This window comes from Patiria miniata, unplaced genomic scaffold (genome assembly GCF_015706575.1).
Source record: "Patiria miniata isolate m_02_andy unplaced genomic scaffold, ASM1570657v1 HiC_scaffold_14, whole genome shotgun sequence".
NCBI classification, from domain to species: Eukaryota; Metazoa; Echinodermata; class Asteroidea; order Valvatida; family Asterinidae; genus Patiria; species Patiria miniata.
This window is the reverse complement of record NW_024037052.1, coordinates 3,888,583-3,904,049: the sequence shown is the minus strand read 5'-3', so window position 1 is coordinate 3,904,049 and position 15,467 is coordinate 3,888,583. Positions and strand designations below refer to the sequence as shown.

The window sequence follows — 15,467 nt, the reverse complement described above, 5'->3', positions numbered from 1 at the left end:
AGAGACCGCTCCTCAATAATAGCCCCCTCTATTGGCGAAAATCACTCAAGGTCACTTTGTAAACATGAAGTGATGGAACTGGAAGATCACCGAGCGGAAGGGTCGAGCTGAACCACTGTAAACTGAAACGAAAGTTGATTTATCAAAGTTATCGTGAAAATCAAATAATGGCCTACTCATCGGGCTCTTTGGCCGGTCCAACGGATCAGGTTTCGCTTAAGCGAGAAGTTCGGGTTGTTGCTGCAAAGTCCGTTGACAACTACACGGTAAGCTAAACACAAGTTACACACTGTGCACGCAAGCACGTGAACGGCGCGACATGCAATTTATGAATTGAATAGTCTACATGTTGGTGAGGGCGGGATTACATGTATCTGTTGAGTGTGGTGCGCTTTCTTGCAATTTGCGCAATCTTAAGAATGAGCGCGCCTTCTTAAAAACGAGTGGCATTCTTTAAGAATGAGCACGCAATCTGAAGAATGAGCGTTCATTAAGATTGCGTGGGTTTATTACTTGCGCAATTTTTGAATTTTGCACAATCTTTGAATTTTGCGCAATCTTAACAAACATTGCACGGCATTATTATGTTAAATTCAACGTATTTAGAGGTTAAAGGGGAAATAATCATATGACGAGAATAGAAAATGATCTTAATAGATGCTTCTGTACCCGTTGAACTACATGTACGATAATTTGAATTCAATTAAAGCATTAAAACTGTTATTGTTGCTTTTTTCTGTCCCCGGATGGGAAGTTTTGTAATGACGGAGGACTGGGAACCAGTCTGGGAAGTGCTTTGTTTAGTCTAGTGAATGAGGAACATGTTATACGTTTTTGTTCAGAATTCTTTCCGCCAAACTTGTATGTCTCTTATTAGCCCCATAAATGTGGCCTATTTACTGGACTGCCTCCGTAAACATAGGCCACACATCCACATGTACAAAAATCGTGTCGACGGAGCCAAATTTTGATTTTCACATTTAGGCTTAGTTTGTAGGTTTTTTTTGCTTTAGAAGCATACTCACCCTCTTTATAGGCTAATCAGAAATTGCTGCCTTTTTCAGATGTATATTTTTCGTGAAATTTCCAGATTCATTTTTACACATTTGCGTATCAAAATTTCAACATGAAATTTCACAAAAATTAGACATCTGAAAAAGGCAGCACTTTCTGATTAGCCTGTAAAGAGGGTGAGTATGCTTCTAAAGCAAAAAAACCCTACAAACTAAGCCTAAATGTGAAAATCAAAATTTGGCTCCGTCGACACGATTTTTGTACATGTGGATGTGTGGCCTATGTTTACGGAGGCAGTCCAGTAAATAGGCCACATTTATGGGGCTAGTCTCTTATTATCTCCCCCAATACGCATAATTTCATCTCTACCTTACATTGTTATGTCTTTTTCCTAGTGAATTTGCATTGCCACAGTATAATTATTTAAGTACGGCCCAAAAATTAATCAGTGAACGAGGATGCAGCTAGACTCGCCATGCGCAGCTGGTCCTCGGCATCGAAAAGATTGCTTCTCTTGTTGCGCATTCTTAAGACGTGCATGCACATTCTTATGATTGCGCAAATGACAAGAAAGCGCACAATATATCCGTCCGTGTGCCTGTTTTCGAGGCATCAGGATTTCGAGGTTTGACCTTGTTGTAGCGACGCACACGCACAGATTTGTACCACACAACCAGTTGATTGGTTGTGTGTGCAGTACATACACCTACGTGTTCAACCAGGCTCCAGCCCAGCTGGAGTTACCTCAGCCCTACATTTTATCATTGGGTTGTCATTTAGGGCTGGAGCCTAGGACTAGGAGGAAATTTTTCAGTTGGACTAGCAGGTACAAAAAATGAATTCGAAAATGTGCCATTTTGTCCCCGTAACACACTAATTCCAACTGGACTCACCTAGCCCCATAAATGTGGCCAATTTACTGGACTACCTCCGTAAAAATAGGCCACACTTCCACCATGTACAAAAACATGTAGAACTTTGTCAAATTTTGATTTTCACATTTAGGCTTAGTTTGTAGTTTATTTTTGCTTTAGAAGCATACTCACCCTCTTTATAGGCTAATCAGAAAGTGCTGCCTTTTTCAGATGCCTATTTTTCGTGAAATTTCCAGATTCGTTTGCACACGTTTGCGTAATCAAAATTTCAACATGAAATTTCACGAAAATTAAACTACAAACTAAGCCTAAATGTGAAAATCAAAATTTGACAAGGTTCTACATGATGTTGTACATGGTGGCAGTGTGGCCTTTATTTACGGATTATTCTTTTGTGTGGTTTTCAAAGCTCCCAGGCAAGCAGGCAGATTTGATCACGCCTCATTGCTCCTCGCAGTGCTGTTCTTTTGTGCTGTGAATTAATTATGTGGCATGTATACATTGTATTACATGTATAGCGCTTTATACCAAAAGTCTCAAAGCGCTACACAATTATCAACCCTGTTCATCATGCCATGAGACCAGTTTCTGCAGCAGCTCGAGATCAGCGCATTCAAGTTTCTACCTTCACAGGTACATGTACCCATCTATACTACTGGGTGGAGAGAGGCAATTGTAGTAAAGTGTCTTGCCCAAGAACACATGCACCATGTTCCCCGTCAGTCGAACACCTTAAAGCTACAGTCCATCATTTGTAATTAGTGCATTTTGTTCGTTTGAAGCAACAAAAGTGTTCAAAATCTAATGAAGGATACTGAGCAACTAACCTAATGAAGTTTCAGCTAAGCTTCAGCTGTACATGTACATTCCGAGAAAAGCAGCATTCTAAGATCTCAATTTCAAATCAAAAGTTACTGAATCATGTTCTGAATTGTTTTGAATTGCAGCTATACGTGGCGTCGCGCATGATCCGACGAATTATAACAACCGCGCACGCGTGTGCGTCGTTCCAATACTTGTGCGCGCTGCGCCGAATAACAAAACGAACTACTAATTTAAATTTTCCTACGGTGCTTCTTAAGAATCACCGTTGGAAATGCCTTCTTCCGTTGATTACTTCAAAATGACAGCTTCCCAGAAAGAATAATTTCACAGGGAGTTTAGTTCCCTTACTATCTTTCAACCAAGTTTGTTTTTCAACAGTAATTACGCCGGTTACTTTTTTGGATACCTGCAAATGATGGACTCGGACTTTAAGCACCGATTTTTGTCAGCAATACTGGGAATTAGATTCAGCTATCGTACAAATATCATATTATTACCATATTTTTCTTCTGCCGCTAACTATGGTATTCACATCAACTCTTTTTTTTTTTGAATGCATCTTTTTAGCATTTTTGATTGCAAGAATTTTTCATATTTACTTTCAGTTAGTATTAATTGTTTTGCTTTAAAGTTTAGTTTTCGCTTCCATTACATTTGGTTTTAACTATTCTATTACTTCTGAAATAAAACAAAATAAAAATTAAAACCAAAAGTAAAGTACATGTACCATAAAAATAAATTTAAAAATCAAAGGGGCAAGTTCATTAAGGGGTGAGATGCTAAGGGGCAAGTTGGCGAGGGGGCGAACTCGTTGTCGAGGGGCGAGTTAGCAAGGGGCGAGTTGGCCAGAGAGTAACTTTATAAACTTGCTGATGAGGAAAAAATAAAATGAGTGAACGTTTAGTATAAGAGCAATTGTTATCAAGTGCACATCAAGCCTGAATGAATGGTCCAAACCAATCTCAAAGGTCACCACTAGACAGCAGATCATTGTAAAGTATTGCTTTCAATCACATGATGATCTGCCTAACTGCAAGCTGCACGAACCATTGATGTTCACGTATAGTACAGAAACTCCACTACAAAACAATCATAACTGTATGGAGACCGACATGCATAGTACATGTGTACATCGGTAAATTGTTGACAATTTTAGTTGTGCTGTTTGGTTACTAAAAATGAAGATTCCACTCCAGAAGGTAAATAATTTCGAGTATTTTTTTCCTTGTTCACAAAATGTACGTGTACGTGTAGATCACAAAGGGAAACGGGCTACATTCACGATGTTGGGTGTTCACCTTTTAATTCAAATTAAATAAATGGTTGGGTGAAGAATTAAGACAACCAGTTGAGTTGAAGGGAGTTGAAGGTTCCAGACGACCTGCAGCTTCAAGACGTCAGTCAGTTTGTTCGTTGAACCTCATGTGTGTTAATTTTATTTTATTTTATTTATCTATTTATTTATTTATTTATGTTTGGCTGTTATGTATGTACATACATGTATGTATGTGAATACACAAATCAGATTAGTTAATAACATAAACCATGTTTTTTGCGACTTTAAATTTTGTGATTGTGTTACTGTAGCTTAAAAGACGTACGTGTCACAACATGTTTAGAAATGGTGTACAAGAGAGATTAGTCTTTTAAAAGAAAGTACATGTACTGTAGCTCAACTACCAGCAACTACTGCCAACTGCAGTCACCGACCGGTACAGTACATGACATGTACTGTCAACTACACATGTACCGGTGCCATCAATTGCCGTCAACTGCAATCAACTAGATACAATGTACCATACAGTCAACTGCCGTCAACTGCCTGATACTACTGCCAACTGCCCTCAACTGCCGTCAACTACCGTCAGCTGCCATCACCTACATGTAATGTCAACTACCATCAACTGCCTTCAACTACCGTCACCTACATTTGTACCATTCATACATTATGTAAGTCAACTACCATCAGCTGCTGTCAACTGCCACTATCATTAATTGCCACCAACTACCATCAGCTGCATCAAGTGCTGTCAACTGCCATCAACTGCAATAAAGTGACGGCAAGTGCCATCAGCTAGCTGCCTTTAGCAACCATCAACTGCTGTCAACTACCGTCAACTGCAATCAACTACCCGGTACATGTACCATCAACTGCCGTCGACTGCCGTCAACTGCCATCAACTGCAATGAAGTGACGGCAAGTGCAATCAGCTGGCTTTAACAACCATCAACTGCTGTCAACTACTGTCGACTGCAATCAACTACCCGGTACATATACCATCAACTGCCGTCAACTGCCATCAACTGCAATGAAGTGACGGCAAGTGCCATCAGCTGCCTTTAACAACCATCAACTGCTGTCAACTACCGTCAACTGCAATCAACTACCCGGTACATGTATCATCAACTGCCGTCAACTGCCGTCAACTGCCATCAACTGCAATGAAGTGACGGCAAGTGCAATCAGCTGGCTTTAACAACCATCAACTGCTGTCAACTACTGTCGACTGCAATCAACTACCAGGTACATGTACCATCAACTGCCGTCAACTGCCGTCAACTGCCATCAACTGCAATGAAGTAACGGCAAGTGCAATCAGCTGCCTTTAACAACCATCAACTGCTGTCAACTACCATCAACTGCAATCAACTACCCGGTACATGTACCATCAACTGCCGTCAACTGCCATCAACTGCAATGAAGTGACAGCAAGTACCATCAGCTGCCTTTAACAACCATCAACTGCTGTCAACTACCGTCAACTGCAATCAACTACCCGGTACATGTACCATCAACTGCCGTCAACTGCCGTCAACTGCCATCAACTGCCATTAACTTCTGTCAACTGCCGTCAACTACCATGTACATAAAATGTCAACTATCATAAACTACCGTCAACTGCCATCAATTGCCATCAAATGTCTTCAACCACCTTGAACTCCTGCCTTCAAGTGGCGTCAACTACTGTCAAGTTCGTCAACTGCCATCACCAGCATACATACATGTGTACTGTCAACTTCCACCAACTATTAACTCATATTTCTTCTCTAAAATCAGCCAAATATCAGCCATTGTGCTAGTTCCTCTTTTACGTTATTTTAGCGCTAATAAATCTGTGGTGCAAATTTGGGGGGTAATATACAGATTTTAAATTTGATTAGAAACGGAAGAAATGTATGTCTAACTCATTAAAATTAGCACCATCCTATATAAAAAGATCCTTCGCTGTCTGTCTGATGTCTGTCTGTTGTCTATCTGTTGTCTATCTACATGTATCTGATGTCTGTGTGTCACGGGGTTTTTTTTGTAAAAGGCCCAAGAACACAATGAAGAAGTGTTTGGAAACACAAAATGCAAGGGTTTATGGAGAGACTACAAGTAGTTATATCGTAAAGTGCCATGGTTGTACATGAATATGCCCTGATTTCACTGTCCTCTGAAGTCACGGCCGGCATGTGAAAAATAAAGTTCTATTTTGCTTTTTTTTGGCAAATTTGTTTCTTTACGACTTTGAATAGTTAAATATAACGACATTACATGTATCTCTATGAATATTTTTAAACCTGACTAAAAAATAATTTAATTGAGGGCGCACTGATCATTTGTAAGACACACAGCTTTGCGGGGCATCCCGCTATATAATAACAATAAAAGTTATTGTGTTGTTGACCTTTTCAGAGTTTGTTGACCTTTTATCCAGGGGACTAAGACTTTGTTTTGCAGGTTCCTTTCACAAGTGAAATGTTCAACCGACCCGACTTTCATCGAAGTTGGTGACACCACCTGAAAAATGTGCCAGCGTGACACCGAATTCCGCTACCATTTACATGTAACAAGAAATTCATACGAGTTTTCATAAGTTTCAAAATACCATATTTATTTAGGCAAAGTTAAAATATAATTGGCCCTGCATAGGACTGCAAGTAGACTGGTTCCCAGTACCATCAGTACCGATAATATAAGGGGTTGGGAACCAGTCTACCCTTCAAGAAATGGAATCATTGTCAGGGTGCATAAATTTAGTCAAACTACATGTACTTGAATGCATTGTATAAGTACCGAGTACATTTACATACATGTACAATGTATGCAAACATAACTTGTTTGAAAAAAAAAAAATTCGGGGGGGGGGGGGGCTGTTATGCTCTCTTTCAAAAGTGAAACTCTTTTTATTGCTAGAAAGTTCACCAATTAAAACAAAATGAGTATTTCAGGATGACACTCAAAAATAGTAGAGACAGCACCTTTCACTTTCATTATTTTTGTGTAAAGTTAAACTTCTGTATCAACCAAACTGAACGTGTCTGTACCAAAACGAAACAGCTTCAAAAAAATATTCTTTAAATTTGTACTTCCTGTGAGCACTATAGAGATCAAATTTCAAGTATCAAAGCATATTTATTATAAACTCATATCAGTTTGTTTAAAGGTCAGGCTTAGACTGTGCTGTTGTTGCTCTTTATAACCAGTAACCACACATTGTACGTGTATAGCAAATAACACATTTTGACAAAGTCAAGGTACAATTTGTGCAGTACACTACGTACATGTACATGTACACGTACATGTACATGTACCAGTACCACTGACTATACACCCATATGGGTATCCGTGTAAACTTAGTCTTAATACAGTACTTTGTGCACTGAACATTTATCTGATGCTATTCTCTATCTGTGAATCACACACTGGGCATCACATGACTGTGTGGTTTTTTCTGGGAGTATTTTTGTCTGAAGCTAGTTGGACAGGACGTCTGCTTTCCTGTCAGTGACTTAATTGCTGGCTAGTCTGCTACAATGTCAGCACTGAGAGTGAAAAGTGTTGCCTTCAAACACACTGTAAATATGTTGGGTTTACTTGCTTTAACTTGACACTGACCTTCAAAGTTTGCATACTGCGCTGGGCGTATTCCAGAACTTTGAAGAGTTTTGAAGTGTGTATACATGTACATGTAGTTGGATTATTGTAGTGAATAATTGAACTGTACTTACACTTGGTTTTTAGTTACAGTTGTATTTTTTTATCATTTTTTGACTAAGTGTATAGGCCTATATGTTGCACTCAAGCTGTAGGCAAACGTGTCATCCATGTTGATTGAAAAAAGGAATAAATATGTGTTTCGGAGGTATTATAACACTCTGTTTAAAACCGGTGTGAGTCTGGATGGGTAATTGTCACATTAACGTTGAACGTTGAACGTTCAACCAATGAAACGTTGAACGTTCAACCAATGAAACGTTAAAAGGCACCGGATTTCATGGGAGTCCAAATTTCATGTGAAACAGGAAAAGTGTTTAAGACCAGCTAGCCATGTCTTTGTCATCCGTTTAAGACCGGCCACGTGACGGGCTCTCGACCAATAGGAATGCCGAAACTGTCTTAGGTATTTATGAATTGAATTTCATGAAGTTTTCTCTTTCTTTTTTTTCCATTAAAACTCATTGTCTTGTTGGAATCTTGAATCAGTGGACCTTATTCATGAAGAAGCCATTTTTGTCGTGTTCCCTGAATGTGTTCCACAAATTGTTAACTGTTGAATAGGATAGCGCCAGACTATTTAAATGCAGCCTTATTTTACTTTCATTTTTTTTTAATCTGGCTTAAAACATTAGGGAATGTTTAATTATAAAATTTAAATTATTCGTTTAAGCAGACATGAATTATTTAGTAATGTTCTTGCTTTCATTTCTCTTTGCAAGTTCCAAAAACTGGAGATTTTACCTCACTTTCAATTCAACATGGCTGACTTGTGAATAAGGCCCATTGAAGTTTTATATTACAAAATGTACATGTGTACTTGATTTAATTGCAATTCAGGATCGTGGAGCCAATAAACCTTAACTCACTTTACATAGTACCCGTAATGCATGTACAATTTTGTACATGCATGTACATCGGTCTTGCCGTTCCATTTCTTTACTTCGGGATAGCAACTCAACAAATCATCATGTCTCTCGTTAGTCACTTAGCCAATATTGAACTTTTATTCATTTTTATGGTTTGAAGTAGAGATATATGTGGTCACATACTTATGTACATGAACCTAAAAATTATAAAAGTGGTTGATTTAAACAAATACACGTATCTGACAATGTTTGACAAAATAGGGATCGGTAATTGTTTCTGTTGTATTTTGAAACTGAAAGAATGGATTCAGTGCCAGTATTGTATGTTTAACTTTCTTTGTTATACTTTTAAGCCAGTTTCAGTTTATGTTTAGTGCGAAGTAATATATGAAGTGGACATGAACTTGTGAATAAACATATTTCCTGGGATGGTACCGGTATGCCCCTTCTATGATAAACGTACATTCTGTGCCAAGTACAATGTAGTCCTTTGAGTCATAATCAATCAAGTGACTGTTTTCAACGGTTAAGAATTCCCAGCCTACATAAAGCAGAATTGACTGGCTGGGACTGTTTAAAGATATAGTCCATCATTTGTAATTTGTGCATTTTGTTCGTTTGAAGCAACAAAAGTGTTCAAAATCTAATGAAGGATACTGAACAACTAACCTGATGAAGTTTCAGCTCAGCTTCAGCTGTATATTCCGAGAAAAACAGCATTCTAGGATCTCAATTTGAAATCAAAAGTTGCTGAATCATGTTTTGAATTGGGCCTGAATTGTGTCCGAGACGCGTTCTCACTGAGCCGATTGCAGCTACATGTATACGCGATGTCGTACACTGATCCGACGAATTATAGCAACCGCACGCGCGTGTGCGTCGTGCCAATGCTTGCGCGCACTTTGCCGAATAACAAAACGAACTACTAGTTTAAATTTTCCTACGGTGCGTCTTAAGACGCACCGTTGGAAAGGCCTTCTTTCGTTGATTACTTCAAAATGACAGCTTGCCAGAAAGAATAATTTCACAGGGAGTTTAGTCCCCTTACTATCTTCCAACCGAGTATGTTTTTCAACAATAATTACGCCAGTTACTTTTCGGATGGCTGCAAATGATGGACTATAGCTTTAAGTTACTTGGTACAGCTATGATTTTACCCTGGGTGAGCGATAAAACAGCTTTGACCACTCGCTTGACATATGATCTGACTGCTGGTGACTAGCCTTTGATAAAAGTATAGCAGGGGGAAGTGGAAGTGAATTTTGACTGTCTGTGACTGTTTAAATAGCAAGACGGTTAGTGTCAACAAAACCCTCACTATTTCATCCTTGGCCTACATGTACATTGAACAAGCCTCACTTTCACAGTTAGGAAATCACCGCAACATCTCTTTTGTAGACCTACAGTATCATGCCTATAGCCTTATTTGTGGGTTTTGGCAATGTCTTGCACACATTTTGACATTTAACCCTCCTATTTGATTGGTCAAAGACAGTTAACAATTTCTTCCCCTGCCATGTATCTGTATACAGACTAGTAAAATACCGGTGACAGTCAGATCACATTCGGGTGAACACCCATTCTAAAATTTTTATCCTTGTGGAGACATTTCTTTGTAATCGTGTAGTAAAGTGTTCAATTTTGAAAGTGAAGTTTCAAAATGCTCTTATTTTAACCAGAATTAGTTTCCTTGGCTGAAATTTGGAATTAATATCCCTTTTCTAAAACTCTTCCATTTGCGACAGATCAACCCACCATGGAAATTCCTAGTTTTTGAGTAAAACCCATATATCTATTTTGTGAAAAGCTTGTGGAGACCTATTCATCTATAGAAATTGCCCTGTGGAGACCTTTACAATGTTTTGTTCCCTATTGTGTGTGAGTCTCCACAAGGATACAAATTTGTGGTCACTGCAACTAGTCAATTCCATCTGTGAGTGGAAGTGTTTTTCATAGACAACAGACCAAAGTCAAAGCGTGGCTACACATGTATCAAATTAGCAAGGGAATTCTAGCCAGCTAGCCATGTCGTTATCATCCGTTTAAGACCAGCCACATGACGGGCTCTCAACCAATAGGAATTTTTAAAAGTGGAAAGGTATGAATTATATTTAAAGGGAATGTATATCATTGGCTTTCGCAGTTATTTTCAGAAATGAACTAGTTGAGGGGTTTGTATAATAGATCAAAATATTGTTACACTGACATGTTTGAAGTGTTGAGTCCGAAAATGCTGGAAAACCAAGAAAAACTAAAAATTTCAAGTAGTCTGGTTCCCTGACTCCACTAAAGATGAAATGGATCAATTTTAGATGCCAGAAATTGTAAGGTAAAGGAACCAGTCTAGCTGGCCTGCACCCGTTCATGAACATGTAATCAATAGCAAACACAATTTTGGACTGAAAGAAATGGTAAATTTGGATCAGTAGTTGAAAAAAAGTCAGGTTTTTCCAACGGTGGTCGGCCGACCACCGTTGGAAATGTATACAAAAATACCATTTTCTTGAAAATGTCTTCACACCAGGTACCATAGTTTTACAGGATGCTTGAGACTGTCATTTACCAACATACTAGTAAGGTTTTTCGTAAAAACTTGGTAGTTTTATTTTTCGATGTTTGCAAATGTTGTATTTTACCTTTAACTACATGTGTATTTGTTGTGTATTTTAATTTTGCAGGCCTACGTCATTGAGTTGGCAGTGGATGACTGCACATGGACCATACAGCGACGCTACAGTGAGTTCCACGACCTTCACGACAAGCTAGTGGCCCTGAAGAGGGTGGACCGGGCCCTCCTGCCCCCCAAGAAGTTCCTGTGGAACCAGTCCAAGAGTTTCGTGGAGAAACGAAGGCATGATCTGCAGAGTTACCTGCAGAAGCTGTTGGATCAGAGTTCCTATCTGGCCACGCCGTTGCTGCACTTTTTGGAGTTTGACATCTATGTAGGTTTTGGGAGAATTTTTTTGGTATTTTTTTTTTTTTTTTGCTTTCCCCTTGCTCTTCTGCAAATCAATGGTTTTTTTTAGCTGTTTCAGTGTACACACCGCCGAAACAGCTCTTCTTTTTGTTCCAGTTTTTTTTTTTTTCTTCTTCTTTTTCAGACTCCTCTCCATTTGTATCGTACACTTTTTCTTCTACTAGTACAGTAAACTCCGGCTAAGACGGCACTCTCGGGACCAGAGAATTTGTGACGGCTTACGCAAACGTCGGCTTCTGCTGCAAGTCGTCATTTTGCCGTCTTACACAAATGTATACACAAATTGAATCACGGAGTGAAAAAAATAGAATTAATGGCCTATGCGCATCTGTATCTGGATCATGCAAACAAGATTCATGGCTAAAATTCAAAGGCTTTGATTTACCCTGGTTTATTTCTATCCATGGTTGATTCCAGCAAATATATCCTCAATGTTTATCATCACGAACAGGCTGTGGTATTGATCACAGAAAAGTCATGCATGCACAGAACATGTACGTATGTACGACGAAGCAAGGACGGCGCGGCCGGCAAGCGTTAACAGTGGTACATGTACGATAAACAGATCGCTTGCATACTGTACGTCCATGTACATGTAGTGTACATTGTGCATGTACGTACGTGTACAGTCACGAATTAAATGTGTGCATGGTACTGGTACAATAAGGGGACCCCCAAAATGAACAGAGCGCATGCGTGCTGTCGAGAGGGGGTGCTGGTATTGCTGTGCTATCCGGAAAACCCTTTTTGATCGCGCACGTGCATCAATCACGGGCCGTGCCATAAACATACGTCAGTTAGCAGTGCGTGGGACTTTTCACTCGACACTTCTTGCAAACCGCAGAGCACGATGCCGACTTATACAGAGGAATTTGTGTGGTTTTGAGGAAATGGGACTGAAAGTAACACGCCGATATAGGCGAAATGGCGGCTTACAAAGGCCGGCTTAGAAATGAAAATGTCAATGGAAACTATGCATTAGAGACAATCGGGACTTTCGTCAGACGGCCGATTTAAGCGATTTGACGGTTTATACGATGTCGGTTTAGCCGGAGTTTACTGTACACTTTGGCACTTTCGCAAATCCGATCTACATCAGACTAGGCACACACATAGGCCACCAACACCAGATGCTACTCGAAGATTTTCGTCATCATGACGTCGTCAGGTGTCAAGTTACATCACGTTAAAGATGCATTTTTTCTCCAAAGGTTGTTTAAATGTTTTTCTCTAAGCCATACACTTTGGCACTTTAATATGTCTGATTGATTTTAGACTTGGCGGACACTTAGACCACCAGCCGAAGATGGTCTCTGATGATTGTCGTAATGATGACATCATCGTGTGTCACGTAACGTCATATTAATGGTGCATTTTTCGAACGCTATAACTTCCGAAGTACCAGTTCAATTGGGTTGAAATACGGTATGCACAGACAGGGCTGCGTTATCGATGAAATTTGAAGTGACATTGTTATGTCGTCATCACATGTCACAGAGTCATTTCAAACATCTGAAACAGCTTGTGTTTGTCCACAAACATATTTCTAGTAGTTCGATTAATAACCCTCTAAAAATATATTACTGGTTTTTTTGCACAAACAGATCCGCTTTGCCAGCAGACTGGCTCCCGGTCCGTACATTATAGATACATGTACTGATTGAAGGGCGGGAACTAGCCCGCCCCGCAAGAATGGAATTATTGTCTGGCAACTAATAATTTGAACTTGTAAAAGTCATCAATCAGTCATTAAACATGGCCAATGTTTTTCAGTCAATGTCTCCTTCAAAAGTGAACAACATGTGTATTGCCAAAACAATAGCAATTTGCGGTAGTACAGGAATCTATTTTTCTGGAAGAAACTTGAAAATAGCATAGAGAATGCAAACTTCCTCTTTCTGTGCTCCATGTATTTTGTTGAGTTTCATCACATACACGTAAAGTAGATTTGATGTTGACATTCCTTATATACAGTTATTCAATTTGAATGGGACAATGAACAAAACCTGCCCAAGTCTTGTTTCGGAAATAATTTCTTTACAAATGTTTAAATATGTGGATCTTTTTGTGTGGTGTGGGAAATGCCCTTAAACACCCCAAAATGAAAGCCTTGTTTTTCCAGAGGATTGCTTCCCCTGCTCCCTCAAAAAATATCCCCCAAGGTTTTTTTTTTAGGGGGGGGGGGGCTATAAAGTATACATACTAATTGAATATTCATAAGAAAGAACAATTGAAAGGACATATCAACTGCAAAAATTAATACAATAGTGTTTAACAACTGTGATACAATGTGTAGCAGAAAGCCAAACATAACTTAAATTTACGGAACCAGTGTACGCCAATGCTTCTCTGGCATAATTGGAACTTACTGGAAATTCCTCTGCAGCCAAATTCTTGCCAAACATGCTACAAATACATGCACGTGTACATGTCATACAGGTATCACAAGTCCTAAGTTCCCCCCAACATTATTCTTAATTAATGAAATAGAAATGCACGATTTCAACAATATCCCAAATGCAAATGACAGAGGACACTCTTCTGCCCATCTTGTGAGAAAATGATAGAAATCCAATCACGCATACCAACACGAAGCTCATTTGAATGAAAAAAGTGCCAATAAAAAAAGTTGCAGTAAATAGCATTGCTCCAATGTACTGGTTTGAGTAACCTGCAAGGCAGGGTAGACTTTCATTAATTAATAACTTTACCTTACAAAAGTTTCCTTGTTTAAAAGGATGTTTAACTAAAACAAGACATGCTACAAATACTTGGTAATCTTGGTAATCTAACAGATAATTGCAGACCTTTTAATGCAAAGATGACAAAGAAAATGCTGTGTAATCCTATTACTTTTAGATTAGATACAAAAGGGATTAACATTCTACCTTGAAAGCATGATCAAACCAGTGCATTGGAGCAATGCTATTTACTGCAACTTTTTTTATTGGCACTTTTTTCATTCTAATGAGCTTCGTGTTGGTATGCGTGATTGGATTTCTATCATTTTCTCACAAGATGGGCAGAAGAGTGTCCTCTGTCATTTGCATTTGGGATATTGTTGAAATCGTGCATTTCTATTTCATTAATTAAGAATAATGTTGGAGGGAACTTAAAACTTGTGATACCTGTATAATAAAAACTACACATCTACAATGCACATGTAGTATGCATGTGCATTGAAAATTATCATAGTGCCAATGAGGAATATCTCAAAATGCAAGCATACTTGCATTTTCCAAGTGTACATGTACATGTATACCTATAAACTTGGAACATAACATTCATTCATTGTGCAATGAAAACATTCTTTTGTCAAATTGTAAGGTGAAGAGGTCAATTAAGTCACTTTTGAATGTACATACATGTATGTACGCTACAAGTAGGTCTGGGCCATATGCCTGATGCATCGCGCCCCAATTTTGTTCCGCTTCGACAGGCTTTTTGTCCACTACTGTTGCCTCAGAAAAAAAAAGTAACGAGGAAAAGTTCATCTTTTAAGTTTGATTAGTTTTGATCAACATGCACAGGTAGAAGCACTCCTATACCATGTATACTAGGCTTCTGAATACATACTAGACTCATGGAGTACAGTACGTGTACCTTTACAGGCCTAGTGGTTTTGAGTCCAGCCTGGGGTTATGGTGTGTGTGCTCTTGGGCAAGGCAATTTGTCACTCATTGCTTCTCCACATCCAGGAGTAAATTAGGTACCTACGTACATGAGAGGGCAGAGATGGTTATTTTTAATTCAGCTTGTTTGTACAGGATCTCTTCGCATTCACTTGCTCTTTTAAATCACTTACAATGACTTCCAAACAGAAAAGCAAAAAAAATACATTATATTTAATTCTGAGATCATAGGGATTAACATGTATAATCTACAGAAAACAATGATGTCAATGAACGTTGCATGTGACCCAGGTA

General features: G+C 38.9%; 1 protein-coding gene across 1 annotated transcript in view; it reads left to right on the top strand.

Annotated features, from left to right (window-relative positions):
• Positions 1 to 47: 47 nt before the first annotated feature.
• LOC119721915 (nischarin-like) overlaps positions 48 to 15,467 on the top strand; it is a 34,830-nt gene continuing 19,410 nt past the window's right edge. The window contains exons 1-2 of the mRNA XM_038191866.1: positions 48 to 266; positions 11,243 to 11,506. Coding sequence (XP_038047794.1) covers positions 168 to 266; positions 11,243 to 11,506 — 363 coding nt within the window. The 5' untranslated portion in view covers positions 48 to 167. The remainder of the gene's footprint in view (positions 267 to 11,242; positions 11,507 to 15,467) is intronic.